This window comes from Amblyraja radiata, chromosome 31 (genome assembly GCF_010909765.2).
Source record: "Amblyraja radiata isolate CabotCenter1 chromosome 31, sAmbRad1.1.pri, whole genome shotgun sequence".
Taxonomy (NCBI): domain Eukaryota; kingdom Metazoa; phylum Chordata; class Chondrichthyes; order Rajiformes; family Rajidae; genus Amblyraja; species Amblyraja radiata.
The window spans coordinates 12,446,286-12,460,311 of NC_045986.1; the positions used below are offsets into that span (position 1 = coordinate 12,446,286).

Below are 14,026 nucleotides of genomic sequence, written 5' to 3' on the forward strand. Positions count from 1 at the left end.
ATGAGAGTCCTTCTTTCTTTCATTTTCGTTTCATGAAATATGAAATTTAGGCACGTTCGAATTGATGTAGACGTGGTGAATGGTTTGCCATTATTTTCTGAAAGCTCGTCATGCATTTTCGCAGCAACGTGCATCCTAATTTATTGCTGCATCAAATACGATGGTGTGATGCAAAGTGGCACCGAGCCACATGCATCATATCACGTAAAGCAATTCACATTGTGCTTTAATGCATTCCGGCTCAGTGACACCAAACTGTTTTGATTTAGTGTTGTCATTTTGTTCATGCCGCAGACATGAAATGTTCTCTGTTGGGTATTCTATATTTCAAATTTATATGATGCGTATGAAAAGCGATTCATTAAAATATAAAGGTGGTGTTCGGTTTTGCAGCAAGAAGCACTTCTCCTGGCTGCAGCTAATAAAGAAATGGAGACTGGAGACGGCGCGTGCAGAAATATTCCCCAGTGTGAGATTGTGTAGGTGGGGGCTTCAAAACCAATCTCAGTTCTAACCTGCACATTTTTGATAAATCTGCCCAACCAAAAGATCTCTTTTTCTCACTTGAAATATGCAGTTGCTGTAGTGGGTCGATCTAAAACAATGACTGATAAACAGTAGGAGTAGACGAAGTGTTCAGATCACAGGGCTGGTTTTAGAAAAGTAATTCTGCAATTCGTTTCTGTGCAAGCCCGCACCTCAAAATTAGCGTGGCCGTTTTCTTATATAAAAAGTAGAAATGTCACAAATAGAGTCTCAACTGGCAACATTTACCAGTAGCTAACTAGAAAATATTAATTGGAATCTTTTGTGATTAAAGCGCATTTGAATTATTTATCACCCGAATCCATCTGGGTCTAATAATAATTTTATTGTTAATTAGATGTCTTCACTGCGCAGTGGTCGTAAAAAGCAGACGGCCAGCCCCGACGGTAGAACCTCACCTATCAATGAAGACATCAGGTCCAGCGGCCGTAACTCTCCCAGTGCTGCTAGCACATCCAGTAATGATAGCAAAGCTGACTCTATGAAAAAATCCAGCAAGGTAATGTTCTGATAATCATTGTAAGCAATTACATGCTGCATTGTCATGCCTATTGAAAAGGGCCTTTATTGAGGTTAGGGCGAGGCAGGCTTCAGACTTAGCACCACGCATATTCTGAGACGTGGCAGAAAATAAATCTTTCCCTTAAATTATTTTAAACGCCAAATTTAAAATGAGTCAACTAAAACTCGAGATGAGGCTGGAATTTTGTTTAGAGATACAGCATGGAAACGGAGAAAACCAAGACACAAAGTACTGGTGTAACTCAACGGGTCAGGCAACACCTCTGGAGAACGTGGATGGATGACCCTTCTTCAGACTGGTTGTGGGGGGTTGGGGAAAGAAACCTGGAAGAGAGATGGGGCAGGACAAAGCGGCAGGTTTAAGGCCCACTGAGTTCAAGGCCACAGTCGATCACCCGTTCACACTAGTTATCCCCTTTCTCATCCACTCCCTCCACACTAAAGGCCAGTTAACTTGCGGGTCTTTGGGATGTGGGGGGAGTACCTGGAGGAAACTCACGCAGTCATGGGGAGAATATGCAAACATCACACAGACAGCACCTGAGGTTAGGATCGAACCTGGGTCTCTGATGCTGCAAGGCAGCAGCTTTACTCGCTGCGCCACTCTGTGGTGGCTCAATCTGTTGGTTCCGGTTTTCCAAAATAAATTGTTGTTGTGACTGATAACATCACAATTCATGAATGTTACCTCGCTATCAATATTATTGCATCTCACACGCTGCGGGTATATTTTCTCTTTCCATATTTATATTGTTTAATTTATTTGATCGAAGGTTAAAAATTCTATTTCATACTTTTGTGGTAAAGAAGAGGTTAAGGTACAGTTGGTCATCAAGCAGTGGATAATCACACTAATGTTCAACATTTGTGTTAACAGATTGTGAAGGGAAAATATTTTGGGCCTGTAATGGTTTAACACTTTCTAATCAGGTCTGGCACATTCTTCGGTTGAAATGCTAATTAAATCTCAACCCTCTCCTTTCAATAAAAAAATTAAAGAAAGAGCAGGGTTAGGCCTCAAACATGTTCATTCAGTACTATCATGGATGTTCCGCCATCCTATCCATTTAATATCTAAACATCTACAGCACAAATCTAAACATCTAGACCACAACCCTCTGAGTAAATACATTACGCCTAGTCTCACTTCTTAAAAATCAATACCTCTTCTCCAAAACTAGATTTACCAGGGAGAGGAAACAATTTATTTGTATCCACACGTCCGTCCCTCTCTGATACGTTTAATGTTATCGCACTGAAACAATGGTGAGTATTAATGCCACCTACCCAATCCACATAGGACCTTCTCCTCACACCAGTATTCAAGTGGCTGTAAGCTGTGTTAGCTGCCAGGCAAGTCTATTCATATTTACTTGGGCACTGAGACCAAACCTGTACACAATAATCCAAGCACAGTTGTGCTAATATTATGTACAATGGCATCAAAACTTCCTCATCCTTGTACCCAATCCCTCTCTTAAAGGTCAACAAACCATTTGTCTTTCGAGCTTTTAGTTTAGTTAGATGCAGGCCCTTCGGCCCAACGGGTCCACACCGACCAGCGATCCCTGCACATTAACACTGCCCTACACACACTAGGGACAATCTTTACATTTAAACCAAGCCAATTAACCTACAAACCTGTACGTCTTTGGAATGTGGGTGGAAACTGAATATCTCAGAGAAAACCCACGCACAGGGAGAACGTACAAAACCCACGCACGGGGAGAACCTACACCACCGTGCCGCCCGTGCAGTTTTCTATCTAGTTGTTAACTTATTGTGTTTCATGAAAGTATTCAAAGGTGCTTGTATACACTAGTTACCTTTTTATCACTTTTTAAAATAAATCTCTGCTATAGACCATAAAGCTGTACGTCACAGAAACAGGTCCTATTTCCTTTAGTCTTTGCCTCTCCTCATTTTATATGCCTTTATCAGGTCTCCCTTCAACCTCCAACATCGCAGAGAAAACAATCCAAGTTTGTCCAATCTCTCCTTGCAGCTAGTACCACCTAATCAAAGAAGCATTCTTGTAAATCTCTCCCGTTCTATTTTTCCCAATAATTTAATAACCTCACATTTTGCGAGCCTCGTGTCAATTCTCTGATTGCATCTATTTTCTTTTGTGTGCTCTGCATCTACCTCATTTTGGATAACAGAATATTCTGTTCTTTCATCATTGATACAGATTATTGACCACTTATGGGAGCACTGGTACCAACCTGTGATTCCACTAATTGTGGCTGACTGAAAAATACTTCATTGTATTTTTCATTTTTGTAGTGCTGACGCTGCTGGCAAGACCAGCATCTATTGTTCATCCCTTGTTGCTCTTGAGGAGGTGTTGATGCACTTTTTGATCAGACCGCCAACTGGTTTGTAGTTCCCTACTTTCTCCTCCTCCAAAATAATCAGTTTCAAATACTGTTTGAGATAATGAAGTGGCTCATTAACTGACCTTAGATCTACTGCGATATATGCTCATACTGTACTTAGAACAGTACAGTTCCACTTGTACTAATACTAATCTCATTGTTTTCATACAGCAGAGGTCTAAGGATGATCTGTCATCACCGTCAAAGAGCACCAAACGCCAAAGAGAAAAAGTTGCTTCTGATACAGAAGAACCGGAAAGATTAAATTCGAAGAAATCTAAAACGCAGGTGAGTACTTGGCAACCTTTGAGCATTAAGCTGTGTTCGCCAAAGTACATCGGGTCAATAGACTCCAGTGAGGTAAAAGACAATACCACATACCACAAACCAGCCCGGCGGCGCAGTGGTTAGTTGCTGCCTTACAGCGCTTGCAGCGCCAGAGACCTGGGTTCGATCCCGACAACGGAGGTTGTAGGTTATTCCCGTGATCTGCATGGGTTTTCTCTGAGATCTTCGGTTTCCTCCCACACTCCAAAGACGTACAGGTATGTAGGTTAATTGGCTTGGTGTATGTGTAAATTGTCCCTAGTTGTGAATTTGTGGCATTCTCGGCCACAGTAGGCCAATTCACTGGATTAATTTAAAATAGAGTTAGATAGAGCTCTATGGGCTAGCGGAATCAAGGGATATGGGGAGCAGGCAGGCACGGGTTACTGATTGTGGATGATCAGCCATGTTCACAATGAATGGCGGTGCAGACTCGAAGGGCCAAATGGCCTCCTCCTGCACCTATTTTCTATGTTTGTAGAGTGTGTAGGATAGTGTTAATGTGCGGGGATCGCTGGTCGGCGCGGACCTGGTTGGCCGAAGAGCCTGTTTCCCCGCTGCATCTCTAAACTGAATTTAAACCTCCCCTAGTTAAGAGAAAAACTCTGGATTTCCTCTCCAGTCCTCAAGGTGAAGCAGTTGTCCATCGTCAAAACAAGGGACTTGAAGGATTGAGTATGGAAAATGACCCTTCAGCCACCAATTCCACATTGACCATCGATCTCCCAGTCACATAAATGCGATATTATCACATTTCCTCACCCACACACAATTTTGAGACTAATTAACTACAAATGTGGGGCCTCACAGAGAAAAGAGAATTTATGATGGAGAATACTGAATTGGCAGAAAGATTAAAGAATTGCATCTGCTTTCATAGAAGTACGGGTGTCAGGTGTTATGGGGAGACGGCAGGAGTATGGGGTTGAGAGGGAAAGATAGATCAGCCATGATTGAATGGCGAAGCAGACTTGACGGGCCCCATCAGAGAGAAGAGAGAATTTATAATGGGGATAATCAATTGGCAGAGTGATTAAGGATGGGGAACATAGTAAAAAATACAACAAGAGAAGTTGATGAACTCGAATGCCGATAAATCTGACAGACCTGATTAATTGCAAATCAGAGTTGAGAGTATGTCGACAAACTGAATCAGTGGGCAAGAATACAGTGTGTAAAAATGTGAGGTTACCCACATTGGTACACTTGACAGAAATGAGTACCTGTTTATTGGTGAGAGATTGAGATATTAATAAAACAGGATGATGGAAATACTCAGTAGGTTGGCGGCATCGGTGGAGGGAAAATAATATTTCAGTTAAATATTTTTCACTGAACATTTCACCTGTTTTTCTGTTGTGAATTATAACATATTTATTACCTAGCCTAGAGAATTGTAATAATGTGATAAGTGTGCATAAATGTACTCCTGTTATTATGAGGGTTTGGTTGAGTTTCGGGATTTTTCCTCAGGTCTTTCCTAGTGTGAGAGGAGCCATTCAGTCTAAAACAGGCCCACTTGCCCACACTGGCCAAAATCTGCACTCGTCCTATCTATACTCGTCCATTCGTCCCATCTACACCGGTCCCACCAGCCTGCGTTAGGCCCATATCCCTCTAAACCTATCCTATCCTTGTACCTGTCTAAATTGAGTAGTCTCTGAAATGCAGCTCAATTGTAATCATTAAGAATAATAGTAAATAACTTCCCCACTTATTCAGCTTGTCTACATACCCTCACTCTGATTTGTAATTTATCAGCTATGTGGCATTTATTGACATTCAAGCTTCCCAACCCCTCTTGTAATGTTCTTTGGCTCTCACAGACTTCCTTCAAAGTCTTCCTGACTTAATAAAACTTACCACTGAATGTCAGGTCACCAATCACACATGTGATGAACAAATAGGATTGGCTACAATGTGTCGTATTCTCAAAGACAAAGGAATGCAAGTGTCAATTCTGCACGTGAACATTTATTTGCCGGCAGAGATTGTTGTCAGTGAAAGAAATGTAAACTGATTTTTGAAGGCAGACCATGAGGCAGGTGGAGATCACGGGTTTGGGAGGGCAGGATGAGTAGCCACAGTGCATTTTGTAACGGCCACTTTGCATCGCTGGTGGAGGGAATTAATGCTTCCTGTGGAAGATGGGGTGACAGCCAAGATAACCGCGTTATCTCAAATGATAGTGAGCTGCTTCAGAGGTGTTGTACTGTGCTCATCTGGGCAGATGGGGAGCATTCAGTTGCACTATTAACTTGACAACTTGATGATGGACAGGCCTTGGGTTATCAGGAGGTGAGTTGCTTGCCACAGGACACCCAGCCTCTGACCTGCTCTTCAGCCTTGGTATTGATTGTCTGATCTAAGCTTCGTTTCTGGTCCGTGACATTCCCGGGATATTGTCGGTTTGGAATCCAGCGATGGCAAACTAATTGAACATTTCTCCTTCGAGACCCTCTCAGTTTGGTCGCGACCATTCTCCATCTTGTTTCCAGCACAAATGTTGAGTGGCGCTTATTAGCCTGCACCTGCATCTTGTCTTATTCCTCACATCTCTACTACTCAAAGTCAAGACTTCTTCTTGCTCAATATGTAGCTTTCAGTAAGAACCTAAAGGTGAACGACGAAGACAAAGGAATCCATACACAAAAAAAATAAAAATATCTGCTCTCGTTGCTCATGTTCTTGTAGAAAATAACGATATCTATTACCCGTGACTCCAGTATTGATGAATGACTGCAAAGAAATTTGCAACTGGGAAATGAATATGGGTTGTTTGACAAATAATATACATTACAAGCAACGCCGCTGCCAAGCAAGTTCACTGAAATTCAGCTTCTGGAGGCACTCCATGCCAACGATATGATGACACTACATGCTGCTGCCACAGGCTGTGTGTGGTCTGGACAAAGTGTACAAATTGCAATGCTGATTTGTATTTTCATGCAACACATTAACCTGTAAATTTCCTCTCAGCTCGCTTGTGGCCGTGTATCTTTAGGGGGAATTTCTTTAGTCAGAGAATGGTGAATCTTTGGACTTCTCAGCCAAGTCATTGGGTATTTTTAAGGCGGAAGTTGACAGATTCCTGATTAGTGAGGGTGTCGAGGGTTATGGGGAGAAGGCAGGAGAATGGGGTTGAAAGGGAAAGATCAGCCATGAAAGATTGTTTGAGTAGACTTGATGGGCCGAATGGCCTAATTCTGCTCCTATGACTTATGAACATATGAGGATCAGCAGTTTAATTTGAGCCAGTTTTATTCCCACCTGAAGAATTATATTTGCTTTTTGTTTTACTATTAGAGTATACTTGAAAGAAGGCGGAGTTTAGGGAAAGTTGCACAATGGGAACAATGTCCCACCTCCCTCGGTAGTTGTGTCTAGATGGGCCATAAGTGGATATTTAATTAATTGACAGTAAATTGATTACATTTATCGGAAATACAGTGAAGTTCTGGCGATCCAAGTCGGCAGTAAAAGTCCTGAAAAGGAATCACTATCTTGTAACAGCTTATAGTTTATCGTAGGCTGTAGGTTTGTGGTCTGTAAAATTCTATTCCCATTTGAATTGAATCTAAGGTGATCAGTACGATGGTTACATCCTCCTGGGAACAATGAACCAGGTTTTAAATTCTAGAACTAGAGATGATTTGCTAAAGTATGTAAGGTAGGAAGCAGCACTGCTTTCATTGATACATTTTCTGTCAACCTGGACAATGAAAACAGAAGAAAGGCCAAGTGTACAAGAGTGAGGAGCCTACCTCTAGGTTTAGCAGAAATTGTAGACTTTAGCTCGCGATGGATTCTGTTAAGCCGATTCAAACATGATAGTTCCCCAAAAACATTGTTGAGATTTACGTTGGAAATGAGCAGAAAAATCTCAAACTGTTGCGGGCTAAAGAAAACCCAGGCCCAGATGTTATGAAGCTTTATTTTCATTTTTATTTGACATATTAAATTTTAAAATGATCCCAAAGGCCGATATAAATGTCAAAATGGCGACTTCCAGTTTAAATGTAAATTTAAAAAAGAAGATGCAATTTTAACCAAGGGAAAGAGAGATGTCAATATAATATTCCAGGCAGTGTTGTAACTGTGGTATATGGCAATGATTGAGGATCATTGAATGGAAAGAGAAGGCCCTCCAAGAACATATTTATAGATTGAAACAAGGGTTTTGTCTCCAAATTTGAGTCACAAAACTGTGTATAAAGTGATTTTGGTTATATTGGCAGGTTGCTTCAAATGTTACAGCATTGTCGGTGGAATATTGTTTTTCATTGTCAACAATTGCAAATTCATATGGGTGGGAACATCAGAGTGAAACTGGTTTGTGTGCTGCAATCCCTTTTGATGCCTTTCTAAATCAACCCTGCTTAAATCTCATTTATTTAATAAAACGGTCACATCTTGCCTGGATGGCAGAAAGTATTGGAGGTGGCACTGTTACGAGTTAAGTTGAGTTTAGTTTATTGTCACGTATACCACAGTGAAAAGCTTTAATTGCGCGCTAACCACATAATCGGAAAGACAATACATGATTATAATCGAGTTATCCACAGTATACAGATACATGATAAAGGGAATAACATTAATAACATTGAGTGCAAGATAAAGCCCGATCAAAGATAGTCCGAGGGTCTCCAATGAGGTAGATAGTAGCTCAGTACTACTCTCTAGTTGTTGTTGTTGGTTGGATGGTTCAGTTGCCTGATAACAGCTGGGAAGCAAAATCAGTGAAATGCTGTAATCACGACACAGTCCCTTCATCATTTTGTTTGGAATTGGCATCTTTATTGTGCTGTGATTAAAACCATTGAGTTCCCTTTCCACCCACCATACCATTCATCCATTCATCCACCTCCATTGCAGTTAATGCCCCAAACACAGCAGATCCAGCCTCCCCCTACACAAGCCCCTGTGTTAACCCAAGCCCAGAACCTCCCGGCAAGCACAACGCATCCCCAAGCCATGCCCCACCAAGTTCCTCCCCAGCCGCCATATGCCCAGCATTCCTTCATCCCGTCTGGAACTCCTAACATGCCTCTTCGTTGGCAAACTCCACTAAATTGTACAGCGATTATTTTAAAGTTTATCATATCCGATGAAAGTTCATAAAGCATTTAGGATTGCAGACGCTGGATAATGCACAAAAAGTGTAACTCAGCAGGTAAGGCAGCATCTCTGGAGTCCATGGGTCGGTGATGTTTCAGGTTGGGACCTTTCTGACCGTTTACCATTTACTTACCGGTAGTTTGACCAAATGCTGGAATAAGCAGGTACTAATTTGACCAAGTACTAGTTGATGATTTGTGCTATTTTTTTAATCAAAACAGGAGATCAGCCGGCCAAACTCACCATCGGAAGGGGAGAGTTCTGACAGCCGCAGTGTAAATGATGAAGGAAGCAGCGATCCAAAGGATATTGATCAGGACAATCGCAGCACGTCACCTAGTATACCAAGCCCAAGGGACAATGAGAGTGATTCTGATTCCTCGGCTCAGCAGCAAGTGCTGCAGTCTCAGCCTCAAGTCCATCAGAGTCCATGTGCCTCCATGCCTCTAACTTCACTGGAACCGCCACAAATGCCCCCACCGGCATCTTCCTGCGCCGTATCCATTCCTCAAACGTTGTCCCCGGTTCCACTGCCTCGGAGTCAGACACCGCCTCATTCTCTGATTCAGCCTGCGCCGCAGCTCCATCCCCAGAGACTCACGTCGCCTCACCCGCCGATCCAGCAGCAGCTGCAGCCTCAGTCACAGCCCCTGCCGCAGTCGCAGGTCCCGCTCCATTCGCTGGTGCAGCCGCTGCCTCACCCGCTGCAGGCCCCCGCTCACATCCAGCACCAGCTGCAAGGGCCATCGTTCTCCATCAACCCCCCGCCTCAGATCGCACAGGCCTCGTCCGCCCAGGTACCGGCCACGGGGCAGCCGCACACTCCGACGCAGGTCCCGGTGCTGCCTCTGCCCGCCCAGCTGCAGCCTCCGAGGGAGCAGCCTTTGCTGCCTGCCCCTGTCACGATGCCTCATATTAAACCGCCGCCCACAACTCCAATTACACCCATTTCCAACCAGCAGTCCCATAAACCACCGACCCATCTCGCAGGCCATCCTCCGTTCCCACAGATGCCTTCAAATCTTCCGCCTCCGCCGGCTTTAAAGCCGCTGAGTTCCCTGACTACCCACCATACCCCCTCCGTTCACCCACCACCATTGCAGTTAATGCCCCAAACGCAGCAGATCCAGCCTCCCCCTGCACAACCCCCTGTGTTAACCCAGGCCCAGAATCTCCCGACAAGCACAACGCATCCCCAAGCCGTGCCCCACCAAGTTCCTCCCCAGCCTCCCTATGCCCAGCATTCCTTCATCCCGTCTGGTGCTCCCAACATTGCGCCTTCGTCGGCAACCTCCGCCTCCAGCGTGGCGCCAATTTCTGCCATTCAGCCTACAGCATCCATCGTGACATCCATGTGTTCCACCGGCAACGTTTCAAACACCCCTCCTGCCACCATGACCAACATTCAGATTAAAGAGGAAATCCAGGACGAGCAAGAGGACCCAGATAGTCCTCCACCATCTCCAAACAGAAGTCCATCTCCAGAGCCAACAGTGGTTAGCACTCCGAGCCACGCCAGTCAGTCAGCCAGGTGACCTTTCTTTATTCATTATTACTGATCACTTCATAAAATATGTTGAACAACCGCCACTATTCAAAATGCTTTTTTTAAATTTATGCCTGGGGTAATTATATATGATGTGATATTTTTCTGTTCAAAAAATTATCGCAAGCTTTTAGTTTTATTTTGCCCTGTAACTTGCAATTAAAAACCTGTAAGGTTTTAGTTTAACGACGTTTCCCCTTTGTGCATTGTTTCAGGTTCATTAAGTATTTGGATCGTGGCTACAACTCCTGTGCAAGAACAGACTTGTACTTTGTACCATTGCAAGGCTCAAAGCTGGCCAAGAAGCGGGAAGAAGTGATAGAGAAGGCCAGGCGAGAAGCGGAGCAGAAGGCCAAAGAAGAGAAGGAGAAGGAAAAAGAGAAAGAGAAAGAGAGGGAAAGAGAGCGGGAACGTGAGAGGGAAGCGGAGAGAGCAGCGGTAGGTGCACCGTGTTGGAATGGCTGACTGGTTTGGCCAAGTGCCCGTAAATATAAGGGTTGCTAATAAATCCAACAGAGAATTAGAGAGAAACTACTTTCCTAGAGTGGTTCAAAACGTGGAACTCACTCACTACCTCAGGGAGAAGTTGAGGTGAACAGGTTAAATGTATTTATGCAATAGTTGGATAAACTCACTAGGGAGGGGAAAACATGATTCACTGATGCAATTGAAGAGCATCGGTAGTCCCCCCTGATATCAATTATCTGAACCCATGCTGGTGGGGTAAAACTAGCCAATACTTAGTGCAGCTAAACTCTGAACTTTCTTACAGAAATTATTGAAAATAAGTAATACTATTTATTACTACTCATACCCCCAATAACTGCAAAGGAATTACATGATACATGATTTTACAAGAAATGCTACCTTGCACAGCTATAATTTTTTGTGTTCAAAAAGACCTGCTATGTTTTAACTCCAAACTGTAATTGTAGGTTCAACTCACTAATCGACTCTGAAGACCCCCCTCCCTTGCACAGATTAATCCGACCTGACTTCAGATTTTTGCAGTTCCCAACTCCATCCACCACCCTCCCCAGCCCTCCTTTTTATGATATAGAAAATGCACCAATGACGTTTCATAGATGCTGACCCCTCCTCTTTACATTCAACAAACTCTTCTGTGTCTAACTTACTCTTCTAAGTCCTCGCATTTTAACCCAGTTGGGCTAATTAGTCCCGTATCATCAATTTTCACAGAATGGCTGATTTAATGGGGTAGGAGCTCTAAGTGGATCAGCACCTTGAGAAGTTTCTACACGACTGAATTTCTGCAGTCAGACTGTGGAAAAACAGAACCTTAGCCGTGTCTTTGAGCTAGCCTAGTTTGTGAATGGAAAGAACTTTTCCTCACACTTTCTTCAAATCACAACATGTGTTTTTGGTTAAACATTGCTGTAAAAATAGTTCCAGTGGTCTCATGGAATGCTGGGCAAGTATTTGTCCAATCTTTGGTTATTGATGGTCCATCAGGAGTCAAATCTACTTCTTTAGGTCACTGTTGACGAGAGGCGTGGAAGAGATGGTAGAACATAAACACTGGCACAGACAAGTTGGGCTGAAATCCCTGTTTGTTCTCTGTAACAAGTAGGAAATAGCACTGTTCATAAGTTATAGGAGCAGAATTAGGCCATTCGGCCCATCAAGTTTACGCCATTCAATCATGGCTGATCTATCTCTCCCTCTTAACCCTATTCTCCTGCCTTCTCCCCATAATCCCTGACACCCGTACTAATCAAGAAATTGTGTGGCACTATCACCAGTGAACATCTTTTCGGTATTCAGAAGATGTTTTGTCAATGGCAGTCCATAATCGGAAGTGAGGAATGAGTTATTACCTGCAGCAGAATCATGCATTTCTGCCAAAAATACCCTGCCCCAGGTTTAGCAGTACGTTGTCTGCCCTGTTCATTTCTTTGGAAAATGCTTGGCAGACTTACCTCATGGAAAAAAGAGAAATCATCGTTTAAACAAAAAATACGCACAAATGACTAACTGCTCCCAGTAGCTACCCGGAGATCTATTTCATCTACCAGCAGCTCATTTTGCCAATTAGAAAAGTTGGGTTTTATTTGCAGTGATATTTTATATCCTGACCCATTTACTGATGAAGAGATTCTCTTACTGTTCGTGCGATTCTGGTGTTTGGAGCTAATGGAAAACAGCTGCAATATAGTCTAAATTTGGATTGCAGAAGTTTGGTTGTTAATGTGCAGTTTATTAAAATATTCAAAGCTTTTTGCCAAATGATAAAATGTTGGAGAATATTATCCAAATTCCCTCAATTGTTGCAATAAAGGAAAATTGATCAATTGTATACAAATCCTCCAGGTTTTGTAAACCTTTGTTCACACAATTAACTCTTTTTTGCAAGTATTTGCTGCTTCTTAGATTTGATAGCAATTCACATAGTTCACATAAATGCATTATTGCAAATGTAGATGTTGAACTATCACAGCGGGTTAATTATCCTCCATAATGGTGAATGACAAGTTTTGGTGCTGAGTGTTTGCTAATAGGAACTAGAAATAAAAAAAAGATGATGTGAAAAATTCATTCATCATCGTTGAAAACATTAGCGACGCAGTGGTGCTGGTTTCCAACGGGAACGGTGACGGACGCTCCACACATCTCTGTCCTCCAGTTCCTGCGGACTTCCGCTGCTGGAGGTATAGGATTTTGGTGTGTGTGCTTTATCATCATCATTCCTTACAATGCTGTGTACGACAGTGATTGTAATTTCGACTGAAGTGTGGATGGCCGTTGGCTCGCCAGAAGCTCATCCGCCCTTTGATAGGTCTTGTTCTGGGGGTCCACAGCCCCTTCCTCACCTGGCAAACCAGGTGTGGCAGACAGTTTAGTCGCCGACTATCCGACCATGGAGCAGGTTGCACGGGATTACATGGTACCCGTGGCGGGGGGAACTCCCCCCGACCTGACCTGAAAAAGCATGTCAACAAATAAACCGTGTGAAGAAAGGGAGCAACATATTAAGTTAGATTAATCCTGGTCATCTCACAGAGGGTGGTGAATCTCTACAATTCTCTGACCAGGAAAGCTTCCGAGACAAGATCGTCAAAGGTTTTTAAAGAGAAGATGGATACATTTTGAAGATCAAGTAGTGGAGGGTTATTTTGGGACTCCTTAACCTGGGAAGTTGAGACCTGTCACTGGCTAACACAATCATACTGAATGCCAGGGCAGGCTTGAGAGGTTGAGTGACCAACTCCTAGGGCGGTACAGTTGGGTACTGGTAGAGTTGCTGCCTCACAGTGCCAGAGACCCAGATTCGATCCGGACTATGGGTGTCGTCTGTGCAGGGTTTGTACGCTTTCCCTGTGACCGCATGGATTTTCTCTGCATGCTCCGATTTCCTCCCACATTCCGAAGACGTAGAGGTTAATTGGCTTCGGTAAAATTTTAAATTGTCACTAGTGTGTAGGATAGTGCTAGTGTATGGGGTGATTGCAAATCGGCATGGACTCAGTGGGCCGAAGGGCCTGTTTCCACGTCCTGCTCCTATTTCCTTGTGGCTAATTTGGTGTAATTTCTAGCATTTTACAGTTTTCAATCCCAGAATGTGCACTTT

General features: G+C 43.4%; 1 protein-coding gene across 8 annotated transcripts in view; it reads left to right on the forward strand.

Moving 5' to 3' along the window:
- rere (arginine-glutamic acid dipeptide repeats) overlaps positions 1–14,026 on the forward strand; it is a 530,103-nt gene that overhangs the window by 492,157 nt on the left and 23,920 nt on the right. For 7 of the 8 annotated variants that reach the window (XM_033048501.1, XM_033048500.1, XM_033048503.1 and 4 more), the window contains 4 exons: positions 884–1,045; positions 3,621–3,734; positions 9,113–10,422; positions 10,653–10,875. In XM_033048501.1, the coding sequence (XP_032904392.1) occupies positions 884–1,045; positions 3,621–3,734; positions 9,113–10,422; positions 10,653–10,875 (1,809 nt within the window). The remainder of the gene's footprint in view (positions 1–883; positions 1,046–3,620; positions 3,735–9,112; positions 10,423–10,652; positions 10,876–14,026) is intronic. The other variant, XM_033048504.1, reaches the window with a different exon arrangement.